Source organism: Microtus ochrogaster, chromosome 7 (assembly GCF_000317375.1).
Source record: "Microtus ochrogaster isolate Prairie Vole_2 chromosome 7, MicOch1.0, whole genome shotgun sequence".
In the NCBI taxonomy this organism is placed as follows: domain Eukaryota; kingdom Metazoa; phylum Chordata; class Mammalia; order Rodentia; family Cricetidae; genus Microtus; species Microtus ochrogaster.
The window spans coordinates 2,051,920-2,063,953 of record NC_022014.1 but is presented as its reverse complement, the minus strand read 5'-3'; the positions used below and the strand labels follow the sequence as shown (position 1 = coordinate 2,063,953).

Genomic DNA, 12,034 nt, shown 5'->3' with positions numbered 1-12,034 from the left:
ATGTCCAGGAGAGTACCTTGAGACCCAACCCTTGCCATGTGCTCCTTCCAGGACTTGCCCCTCTAATTTGCCCCTTACCTCTGCTGGGTCCAGAGTTGTCACTGGAGGCTCAAGAATGGGGATGTTTCTGAGGGTGTGGGGGGCACTAAGAGACCACACCCTTGCCCCAAGCTGCCCAGCCCAACCTAGCCACACCCTCCCTGCCTGCCTGCCTGCCTCTGATTAGGATATAGGGGTTGGGGCACCTGGCAGGAGATCTTGCCTGGCTATGCACTGGCTGATGGCCTCAGCACCCAGGATCTGTAGCTTCAAGTGTCACCTCAAAGCTCAGGCCTCCTGAGACCCAAGCTAGCAGATCTAGAGACTGGGTGACCCTTGGGTTTTGGGGCATGAAAGGCCAGGGACATACTGAACAGGGACATGGAGCTGGCTCCATTTAGTGCCTTCTGGGGAGGTGGTGATTCATGGCTGCTTCATAGACGGGAGCACGTGCCAAGAGGAAATCAGAAGGCCTGCTAAGGCCAGGTGTCAAAGCAGGCTCAGCAGCCCCCCAGGAGCCCATCAATCTCCCATGATGGTGTAAAGGACTCAGGGCTGGCCAGTCATAGATAGCAAGGGGCTATTTCCCTGAGGCCATCTCTCCAAGATACTGGTACACCTTGATGCAGTTGTCCCCTGCATCTGCCACCACCAGTTGGCCCTGGGGAGCACAGGCTACACCCAAGGGCCTCTCTAGTCCCTCCAACTGCAAGCAGATGGGTGGCCCAACCCGGGGAAACAGGGTTACCTGGTGCTTCTGCTCATCAGCCACAATGATGCTACCCTCCGAGTCAGAGCACACACCTGCTGGCTGGCCGAAGCTATGCCCAGTCAGGGTTCCCAGGGAGCCCAGAGGCTGATGGGCACTGCCAAACAGTTGCACATCCCCAAATTCTTCACTCACAGCAAGGCCCCCATCAGGCCCTGGACCTACCCAACAGGGGCCCTCTAGACCTAGCATGGAGGTTGGAGCCAGGGCCTCCCAAGTTGGTCCCAACATGAAGCTGTGCACAGTTCCAGGCAAATAGTCTGTTACCAGGAAGTGGCCAAAGGCATCCACAGTCAATCCTCGGGGGGACAAGAATGTGCCTACAGTCACCCAGCAGCCCTGGGGTTCCCGGGAAGTGTACCGGAGCGCATACACAGCCCCATGGATGAGGTCACTGACAACCACAAGCCCGGAAGCTGTCACGGCCACATCCTCTGGAACAAAGGCTCCAGTTCTATTCACGCGGCAGGGTAGTTGACAAATGGATCGTCCCTCAAGATCCAGCACATGGACACAGGATGCAGCACCAGCCGTCAAGAAGAGCAGGCCATCTGGGGAGCAGTGCAGGCCTCGGGGGGCCCCGGCAGCCCCTGCTGGTACCAGGATTTGCCCCAGCAGCAGGGGCTGCTGGGAGAGACTGGCATCTCTAAGCTGGTCCAGCCTGAGATCAGGCCCTTAGTTGTAGATGGCTAGAAGTAGGGGTGGCTCAGGAGCTCAAGGAGTCAGGACAGATGGGAGGCCAAGGGCAGTAAGTCAGTCGGTCTCGGCTTCCCCGCAGCTGCAAAAGAGTTGGGACACCCATGGGTGCTGACAGTGACTGGTGGGTGCTGGCGCCCTCCTACTGAACTGGTGCAACAGTGGTCCAAGAGACACCACCCACGCAAGAAGGTCAAAGGTTTTGCTCTGAAGCCCAAATCGCAGGCATCACTGTATCCCAGCTTAGGAGGGAGGGTGAGGGGAGACAGATAAGCAACTTCTCTCAAACTCATCAGCCCTGGGATTCTCCCACAGGGTTGGCCTAAGCTCCCGTTAGTGTTCCACCACCACCACCACCACCACCACACATAGCCCCTCTGCTTTGACCAGAGAGTGAGCCAAACCCCAGCCTCCCAGGGCTCTCCACTTGCCCCTTCCACAGAGACCAGGATATCCCTTACCTAGGACCAGGCTCCTGCCCTGGACTTTAACTCACGCCTCTGTTGTTAGAGACAGGCTGGGTGTGTGTCTGTGTGGCACGGTAGGGAGTAGGGGAGGAGTCACCGACAAGTCCCCTGCAGGGACAAGTTGAGCAAGGAGGCAGGGAGGGGCTGTTTGGGTTGAGTCCCTGGCCTCCAGGCCTACACCCTCCTGCTTGGGTCTTCCCCTGGGCCTTACCCTTACTCTGGACACTTCCTACTGTTCTTTCATAGCTGAAAGTCTCAGACAAGCCTGCCCTCTCCAGAAGGGACCCAGAGTTCTCTACAACAATAGGCCACCCCTCCAGGCAGGACCTTTGTGTGAGGAACAAACCTTGGTCACCCTCTTGCCACCTCCACCAGGAGGTCAAGCTGGCAATGTTGCCTCCCAGGATCAGAAACCAGGATACAGTAGGTACGTGGGGGTACAGATTTAAGAATTGAGCTTCCTCGGACGCCTGGCTCTGCCCCCAGCGGTTCCCCAGGAAACCTTCAGGTCCAGCCAGCCAGAACTCTCGCCCCAATAACACCCACAAAGCCTCACGGCGGGGTGGCTACCTGATGCTATCACCAGGTGGATGGTTAATGGAGCAGCTGAAGGTCCTGTTTGGACTGGCCCCAGCTTGGCCAGTCCAGCCCCAGTGAGAACAGTGCCTCCTCCGAGGGCAGCTTGTACTTCAGGGCATTCCTGGGTGGGCATGGAGGCTACAGCCCAGCTCCCCAGGGAGAAAAGTAATTTGCTATGGCTGGGGGGCCCCAGCCACCCTCCCTGGCTGTCTCCCACCCTGGCCTGTGGAAGGCCAAGCAGGGCTGTACTGGGAGGGAAGCAGTGAGCTGTGAAGGCCACTGATGCCTATCATGGCTGCAGGGACTGGCGGGGGGCCCAGGAAGGCCACACTGGGTGAGCAGCCTGGAGCCATAGAAGGCAGGAGGCTTTGACCACCACAGGCAAAGCTGGCATTGGGCTGCTTGGATGGATTCAGGCCCAAGGACGAGCAGGGTCCTTGCCCATCCCCTGTGAGCTGAAACAGACCAGGTCATCCTGACATGTCTGCCTCTCTGCCACTCTTCCCTGAGTCCCATCCCTTGGCCCCAGACTCTTTGGAAGAACCAAGTCCACAATAAGGACTTTGAGGCCGAAGGTGAACCCTAGCATGGTTCCCAGGGATGCCCAGGCCAGGGACATTTCCTTGAGGGTGCCCAGGTGCTTATGCAGGGACAGAAAAGGAAAGAAACCCAAGTAGGGTGTTTGAAGGTGGTTTCTGTTTTAATGACCGCAACTCTGTCCAATAAATAAATCATGACCTTCCTATGTCCATGTGACCCCAGAGATAAACCTCTACCATGGGCTAGTGTGGGGGGATGGGGAGCATCTGTCCAGAATGCATGCACACCGACACTGGACAGGCCCAGACAATGGGGCCCAGGCCAGGGAGAGGAGCCCACGCATTAAGGTGGCTGTGGACAGACCTCAGTACCTGGGAGGATCTTCAAGCTTGGGGTATCTTTAGGGGTCTGGGAGCTGCCAGCCCCAAGACGATTGCCCCAGCCACTACCAGGAATTCCATGGTCCTCAGGGGCCTGGAGCGGGAGGGCAGGAGGCGGGACGCTGGAGTCAGCCTCGCACTTGGTGGTGCGGCTAGAGAAGGGCTCGAGTCCAGGACCTAGTATCCTGGAGGGCTCAGAGGCCCCCCTTGCCAGCATGGGGCTTGGCTCGGGCAGTCCCCAGGACTCTGCAGGTGCCTGAGTCCCCTTGGCAGGCACCCGCTTCACTGAGAGGTCCAAGGGTGTGTCCAGCGGCCGAGCTGCCCGGGCCAGAGCCTGATGGATGGTGAACAGCTCGCGGCGAATCTTGCCAAGCTGCTCCCGTAGAGGTCTAGGGGCGAGATCCCCAGACGGTACCAGCTGCCCCAAGCACTGCTCCACCCTGGCGTAGTCGCCAAAAGCCTGGGTCAGGTCCTCTCCCACTGGGCCCGGACTTCCTAGCACTTGGCCTTGTGGCTGCTGCAGAAGGTGGACCTCAGGGCCTGGGGCCTCAGGATTACCCGGCTCCTTGTCCTCGGGCCAGAATGTCAGGGAGGACCCTGTTGTCAGGCTGAGAAGTAGAAGCCAGTCAAAAGGCTATCCTGCCCGGTAAAGTCCCCCCTAGCCCCGGCCTATGTCTTCTGCTCAGTGTTACCCACACCTCAGGGAAAAGAAGAGGCCCTAGTCTAGAACGGCACATTCAAAAGAAAAGAGAAAAAGGGCTCTTTGGTATCAGATTCCTCTGTGGTTTGGAGTCTCTGCTCCTGATAAGTAAGCTAAAGATGGCCTCGTCTCCCATCCAACCCACCTTGACACCCCCACCCCAAGACCCAAAGATCCTGATACCCACCTGCTCTGACAGCCAAATTTTGCCAGTTTCAAGGGGGCCTTTGGGAGCTCAGGCATATTGCCCGGGGGCAGCCTCTTCTGCTGGTTGCTCTGAGCCACTCGCTCCAGTTCTCCTTCATGCCCTGGGTCTCTGGAAGTGCCATGGGGCCAGGGTGCCCCCAGCCCTGGCACAGGCACCTTCAGCAGCCCAGGAGCAGCCAGAGCCCCAGGAGGCCCCTTGAGGGACACAGAGGACTTGGTAGGGGCAGTCCTGCCTGCTGACTGTCCCAGGGCGTGCTCCAGTAGCAGCGGGTAGTACAGGCGGGGGGCCAGGCCTAGGCGCTCGGGTGCCTGTGGGGTTGGGAAGGCTGCAGGGGGCAGCAAGGGACTTGCTGAGGCCAGGAAGGGCATGTGGGCTGCAGCCGCGGCCAGTGAGGGCCCCAGATAGGAGAAGAGGCCTGGGCCGAGAGGGTAGTTGACACCCAGCAATGACAAGTGGAGGCTCTGGGCCTCAGGGAATTCTCCCTGGGCAGGAGGTGGGTAGCAGGGGACACTACTCTCAGAACCCGCTGAAGCTATGGCCCCTAGAGCCCCACTCATCAGACCACCGCTGAGTCCTGGCTTCCACGACTCTGTCAAGAGGTTACTGGGGCCTGGACCTTTCCGGATGGCTCTAGTCAGAGGGGGCAGTGACCCTGGGGACTCCTCTGGTGTAGGTTTGGGGCCCCTACCACAACGACGCTGGGAAAGGCTGTCAGTGACGAGATCTGGCACAGTAGGCTGGCTACCTTGGTCTGAGAAGTCGATAGAGCAGCTGGGCACCCGAGGCCTGGGCGAGGGGGGCGCACGACGGCATGCCCAGTCGGGAGAGTCTAACAGCAGGGAGAGAGAGTCCTTGCAGAGGCTGTACTTCATGTGGTTGTAGAGATGGGACTTCTCCAGGCAGGTGAAGGGACACTGAAAGCACTTATAGTTATAGGGCTTGCCCCAGGGTCGTGGGATGTAGTGTGGCTTCTTGGGCTTTCTTGACCGTGCCCTTGTCCCAGTGCCCACTCGACATGAACCTGCCTCGCGAGACATGGCAGCCTGCTAGCAGGCAAGCCTGGGCACCATGACCACCTGCAGATAGGAGAGACAAGGACTCAATTAACACCAGGCCTTCTCACTCTCTGTTCCCCTTCACTGGGGTCCCTTCATCAGAACTCAAGAAGCCCCTATTTGCTTCGCCTCAATGCTTCTGGCCTTCATTCTTTCGGAAGGAGACATGGTGGCATTTGCCTGTAATCCCATAATTTGGGAAGCTGAGGTGGGGGGTTTCTGTGAGTTCCAGGATATCTTGAGCTACAGAGTGAGATTCTGTCTGGGGGGGGGGAGGGAAAATGAAAACACCTAGATGTTCTGGCCCAGCCAGGTACACATAAGTAAGTTTGTAATGTAAGGATGGTCTAAGGAGGACCTAGACCTAGAAATTGTGAAGAAAATACTGGTTTTTTTTTTTTTTCTGAAATTAAGCTTAAATGGGTGTCTTGTATTTTATTTAGCAAGTGATCCTGTACAAATCACCACTGCCGGGGCCAAAGTAGTCCTGTAGGCCAGTTTCTGGGGTAACTGGTCCCCATTTATCTCTTCTCTTTGCGCCAGGCAGGTCCCCACTCAACATTTGGTAAGCGAATGAGAGCAGCCGTGTGTGACCAGAGCCACCAGTCTGATGGCCCTCTAGAGACACTTCTTGTTGAGCCACCTGCCCCTGCCAGAAACAGAAGCAAAGCACCGAGATTAGAAGCCACCAGCAACAGTGCAAATGCATGTGTGCACGCATGTCGTGTGTATGTATACTGGAACGAGCTAATAGAGTGTCAAGTGGACACTGGAGGTCTCTCAGGGGGTCAGCCACACATGAGGTCCCCCAACCCAGGCTGGGGGGGAGTGGATGTCACAGTATGGCCCCATGGCACAGCCACCTGCTCAACCCAGCTCCATCTGGGTGGCTTCAGGCAGGTCAGTGACTGAGCCTGCAGTGACCACGCTCAGCCAAGACTCTCTTCTCCTCACGTCCTGCACACTGGCTCAGAAGCTCCTCTTCACTCCATCTGGGCCACCACCTGGGCCGTCCACTATCCCAGCGCTTGTGCCTGTGCATGGTGCATGTGCACATAGGCTTTGGGTGTGTGCATACGAGCATGCAAGATTCCCAAAGAATCCTTGCTCTCCGCCTGGAGGAGCAACTGCATGGCTGAGCTAACCAGGCACAGAGTGTGCCACCAAGGGCACACGGATCCATACCACTTCCCACTCAGGATGGATATGGCTGTTCACAAGGGTAAACCCACATTACAGACTATGCCCAAAGACACACGCAAACATGGCTGGGATTCAGACTTGCTTATAGATTCATCATAGATGCAGACATACAAGAGCCGCATGATTGGAGCGGCGAGGTTGGGAGTGGAAGACAGTTGTTGAACTCTGCTTTTTCGCATGCTGGCCATTGCACGTTGCCCGTGGCAGATATTCACCTTTATTCTCACCAAAGATCAGATTGTCCCCCCTTTGGTGGATAGCTAGAAGAGTAAAAAGCACTGCATGCCAAAAGGCATGGGACCATACAGAGGAGTCCACATGGCCAGGCTGGGCACTGGAGATGGGGCAAACACAGGCTAAGGGAGACTCCTAGGTTGGGAGGTGGATGCTGGCTCAGGAAATGGTCGGGGCCTCCCTGAGGGGTTGCAGACCCAGCCTGGACTTGGCATGTACAGAGACAGTCTCTTCTCCTGCCTGCATTCCAGCCCCCCCTCCCGCCCTGCGCCCTGCAAGATGTGATGACAGATAGGGATGTGTGCTCAGGCAACAGAGGCGTCTGTGCGGGGACCATCGATCACCCAGCCCTGGGAGCCACACAGCTGTGCTGATTGGTGCTACTGTTTAACCTACCTCCCAGCCCGGACTGAAGGGGTCCTCCTGGGGCCTTGGACCCAGGGGGTGAGGCTCTTGTGTTTCTCTCCAGGCCAGGCACCCAAGGTGCTGACCTCTCCAAGACCGAGAGGATGCTGGGCACTGGTCCACCACAGTGCACGTCCCTACACCACACATACACAAAGGCACACTCGTTCTGCTGCCACCAAGTCCCAGCCCCAACTTATGACCTGGCCTGTGCTCCCTTACAATCTGGCTTAGAGCCTGGTCAGAACTAATAGCTGGAGGGGACAGCCCACACATGCGTTAACCCTCTTGGGATTCAGTACTCTATAGGGATGGGCACAGGAGCTGAGGTGGACAGCTGGGACCCTAAAACCTTCCTTTTGCCTCCCCGCTGCGGGCACCGCCCTGATGATTCCTCAAAGTGCGGGGATCACAAGCAGCCCTTTCCACGCATTCCATTCTGTCCGGAGCCTGAGCCCCAACTTCACTGGAAGTGCCGCTTGTCTGCCTTACCGCGTCTGCCGAACTGAGCCCGTGGAGGGGCAAACTTCCCACTTGCGGACACCGCGGCGTAACTGAGGTCCAGAGCTGGAAGCGGTAGCGATGCCGTGATGCCACTGCAGCCGCCTTCCGCGTCCCCCGACGCCGACTCGCAGGCGCCCACCAAAGTTGGCAGCGAAGCGCGTGCGCCACTGCGCGAGCTCCCAAACGCAGCGACCTCCGACCAGGCTGGGCAAGGGAGGCGGGACAGCCTCAGTCGCAGACGGCTCACATCTCCTTGCACGCCGCCCCGCACACTCAGTGGACGCGCTGGGACTGCTCCGGGAGGGAGTGAGATCGGACCCGCCACGGTGTTGCAAAAGCCTGGAGTGGCGCGCAGGTGCGGGCCGAGTGAGGGGCTCCTGGTACCGTCCCCGCCCCCGACGCCTGCAGGCTGCCGCGGGGGTGCGCAGAGGCTGCCAAGTCTCCCGGGTCGCCGCAGTGGCAAGAGGGGGCGTCAGCACACATCCGTCAGGGGTCTGGCCCCTGACAGCCTCTTGTCCACCCAAACCAGGTCCCGGGGGCTGAACCCTAGGATAGGGGGGCTCCAGAACAGACCAGGAGGGGCCAAGCCCAGAGCTCAGGCGGTGGAACCTATGTGTCCTTGCCAGCTTCTCCTGGGTAAGCCAGATTGCTTGTGTGGTTCCTTTACTCCAAACAGGAGGCGTCCCCCACTCCCCTTGCTCTGTTGGCTAATAGACACAATGCTTTAGCACCCCACACTCCTGGATTCATCACGCCACTCCCAGGCAGGCCTCACTCTCCACTTCCTAGGAGGTTCCTCTCCACTTCAGGACAGATCCAGCGCCTTTGCTCACTGAAGTGCCTCATCCTCGCTGGTGGCTTTCCCTAGAAGGGCTGTGAGGTGACAAAGGACCCAGGTCGGTTTGGAACGCCCAGCAACTATAAATGCTGGAACTGCCTTCTCTTCAATGTCTTCGTGGTCAGAACTGCTCCTGGGTCACACTTCTTAACCAGATCCCAGGGAAATTCGCCTAACTGGTGGGTTTCAGAGGTACATGTGGGCAGTGGGCATGGCCTGGACAGAGACAGATAATATCTCTCTCTCTCTGTCTCTCTCTCTCTGTCTCTCTGTCTCTCTCTCCTCTCTCTCTCTCTCTCTCTCTCTCTGTCTCTCTGTCTCTCTCTCCTCTCTCTCTCTCTCTGTCTCTCTCTCCTCTCTCTCTCTCTCTCTCTCTCTCTCTCTCTCTCTCTCTGGAGTCTGCCTATGTGTAGGGAAAAAAACCTTAGCCCAGAGGTGTGCTGTTTAGCATTTCAAGCATGGAAGGGTGATTGCTACCCCAGGCCTGCACTGCTGAGGCACAGAGGTCAAGAGACTCTTGGGAACTCAGGACTCAGCTACTGGCTCCTGGGATCTCTCCATTGGGTCACTACATGGGGGCAGTCATAGGGTGGAGGGCACTGAGGTTTCAGTACTTCTAGTCCCATGAACCTGGACTTGGTTCCCATGTCTGTGTGGCAGATAATGGCCAGTGCCCAGCTGTTGGCCAAAGCCCAAAGGTTGCAAGTCAAGGAGTAGGGCCTCTCCAGTCTAGCTTTCTCCTGTCTCCGTGCTGCCTTCCTCGAAAGCAGCCCACCCCCCAACTGAGGGGCGTCCAGAGCTGGAAGCAGTGCTGTGGATTGTACAGCATGCTCCTTTCTGCCTGCCTGGCCCAGCTAACCAGCTGACCATGCAGGTGGCCTGGGGCTGGGAGACAGCTTGAGTGGCCAATGTGCCAGTAGTCCTGAGACCAGGAGTCCAGCTCCTTGTGGGCACTAACTAGAGATGATGGCAAACTCAGGTCATTCTGAGACGAGGTAAGTGGGAACACTAGGCACGGGCCCCTAATTCTCAAGGACAGCTCTGTCCTCTCTGGGAACTGTGGAACAGCCTCTGGCTGACGACATCAGGGGCAGGCTGGAGGTTGCTGCCACTGTCCAGGGAAGGCCTGGCTTCAACAGTCAGGGAACAAAGCCTGGAGCAGCTCAAGTGAACCTGTGGTCTGTAGGACAAACCCAGAGATACGCCATGTAGCATCTCAGGTATGAGGTTGATAGCCATAAGGGGGATCACTGCCGAGGCCAGCTCTGGGGAGGCCCAGAGAAGGGAGATGGGAAGAACATGGCCAGAATGGGAAGAGCAGGAGGGAACTGGAGCAGCCCACATGCCCGGCAGTACCGCCTCTCATGGGCCTTTGCAGAAATTCATGTGAGACGGGAGGGAGGGGCCACATCCAGAAATGACCCTAAGAGTTTCTATCACTTGAACACATTCCTGGATTTCCTAGAGGGGAAAGAAACTCCTGAACCCTGGGCTTGCCATGGAGCTCTGAAGAGCTTGGTGAGCCTGGCAGCCCCTCCCTTTTGCCCAAGGGGTTCTCAGGCACACCCAGCCCCTCCTGATTTCCTCTTCCTCTCTTACCTTTGACCATTCCTCTGCTGGGGCCTTCCACCCACCCCTCTAGGAATGGGGGACCATGAACTCTAGGAGATGACTCTACCTCCTGAGTGGCTGAGCTGCCATAGCTTGGTGTTTGGACTTGTCACCCTGAGTCTGAGATCCTGCCCACACTCCTGAAGCAGTAGCTCTCCCCTCTGGAGTACAGAGAGCACCTGGTCTTAGCTTCAGGCCCTAATAGGATCCTTGACTAGGATAGGGGCCTGGTGGTCTCTCCTGGTGTGGGTCTTGCCTTTACCCTCAGCTGGAGGTTTATTTCAGCCATTTAACCTTCTCTTCTTGACCTGCCCATGGCTGCCCGCCTGTCACCTCCATTAGCATTGGCCCTGTGGGTGCTGGAGGCTTGTGAGCTGGCTAAAATTTCTGGACTCTGCCCTGTCTCATTCCCTCAGTGTTGCAGCCCTCCCCAAGACAGGCATGGGGCTGGCTGGAACTCCACAGTGGGCAGAGGGACCGAGGTTAGAGCCAAACAGGGTCTAAAACCCACACACAGAGGGACTCCATGGAGCGGCAGCAATTCTGTAGTCCTGCATAGTATACTTGGCAGTGGCTCACTTTGCACCTTCTGAGTACAGGACACATGGCAGCATCCGTAGTCCTTGTGAAATCCCTGATCCAGAGAGGAAGAGACACCCTTGTAGTTTCACCTTTGTTGCACAAAGTGTCCTTGGGGACTGCAGGCTGGTGGGAGAGCAGACCGAGGGCTTGGCTGCTGCAGGAGATAGGCTCCTGCCTGAAGCTCGGTTGGAGCTGGAGGCTGCAGGTCTCGATAGCCCCAGGGAGCCACAGTGGATACACAGTATAGGAAGGGAGGCGACAGGACCTGCTGACTGCAGAGGGAAAACCTAGGCTCAGGAAGCTAGGACATGAGTGGAGCCCATACTGGGGGGCATAGAGCAGTCTGATGAATTTTCCTTCTGGGATCTGAGTGCTCCATTCCAGGACATGCTGGGTTATCCAGCAACTTGGGGAGGAAGGGGCTGCCACTATATGCTGGGCAACAGGATGGATGAGATCCTGTTGTGTGATTACTGGAGGATCTGAGCCAGGTGTGGTATGTAAACGGTGGTGGTGTTTGTAAACCCCCTTTCATGGGAACGTCCCAGCTGGACAGGGGCCTCTTCCTTTGGAGGGAGCAGCCGGCCTGTCCAGGTGGGTGGGACAAGTTCATGCTGCCCAAGCCCCCGCCCGGTCTCTGAGCCCGGTTGGCACTGGTTGAACAGTGCCTGGGGCCGACAGCAGCCATATGTTGGGAAGTGGAGCTGTGTGCGTTCCTCTGCGGCCCCTGGGGCCAGCCTTCCTGGGCCTGTCACAGATGATTTTCCCTGCCTGAATGGCAGGCAGGATGGCGGGTGGGGCAGTGGGGGCCTGGGTGCTGACCCTATCTATGTCCAGGGCCTTCACTGCCCTCAACACCAGGGACTGCCACTCTTGGAGTATTCCAAGGGCTGAGCCTCGGTTTGAAGCCTCCAGAATTTCACTGAGTAAACCCTGTGGTGGGCACCCCTTTTAGATCAAAGTTGGGGTTCAGGAGAAGATTCCTGGGAGGAATGTTACCAGGGAGGGACCTCCTGCCTGGTTGTGGGTGGTGGCCAGGGGTCCACACCAGCTTGCTGTGTGCCCCGGGCAGGTGGAAGAGGGCCGGGAGCCGCAGCCCTGTCAGCCCCGCGCCCAGAGCTGTGCACAGGGAGGCAGGGAGGTCATGGCTAATTTGTACACTAAGTGCTTCTGACAGGGATGCCTCACAAGTGAGAACATGCCGCTGCCTGCCCTGGGAAGGCC

General features: G+C 57.8%; 2 protein-coding genes across 2 annotated transcripts; both read right to left on the bottom strand.

Moving 5' to 3' along the window:
• Nucleotides 1-619: 619 nt before the first annotated feature.
• On the bottom strand, nucleotides 620-1,108 carry Nhlrc4 (NHL repeat containing 4). Its single transcript, XM_005349064.2, has one exon. The coding sequence runs from the start codon at nucleotides 1,037-1,039 to the stop codon at nucleotides 620-622; it is 420 nt and encodes a 139-aa protein (XP_005349121.1). The 5' UTR covers nucleotides 1,040-1,108.
• A 2,324-nt stretch (nucleotides 1,109-3,432) lies between these two features.
• On the bottom strand, nucleotides 3,433-5,415 carry Prr35 (proline rich 35). The gene is made up of 2 exons (XM_005350212.1): nucleotides 4,358-5,415; nucleotides 3,433-4,078 (listed from the first exon to the last, which is right to left on the bottom strand). Exons 1-2 carry the CDS (start codon nucleotides 5,413-5,415, stop codon nucleotides 3,433-3,435), a joined length of 1,704 nt encoding a protein of 567 aa, XP_005350269.1.
• Nucleotides 5,416-12,034: the final 6,619 nt, after the last annotated feature.

Coding starts and splice junctions, on each gene's coding strand:
- Prr35 (XM_005350212.1), bottom strand. CDS start 5,415: ATGTCTCGCGAGGCAGGTTCATGTCGAGTGGGCACTGGGACAAGGGCA. Junction 4,079..4,357: donor AAATTTGGCTGTCAGAGCAG/GTGGGTATCAGG, acceptor TCTACTTCTCAG/CCTGACAACAGGGTCCTCCC.
- Nhlrc4 (XM_005349064.2), bottom strand. CDS start 1,039: ATGTTGGGACCAACTTGGGAGGCCCTGGCTCCAACCTCCATGCTAGGT.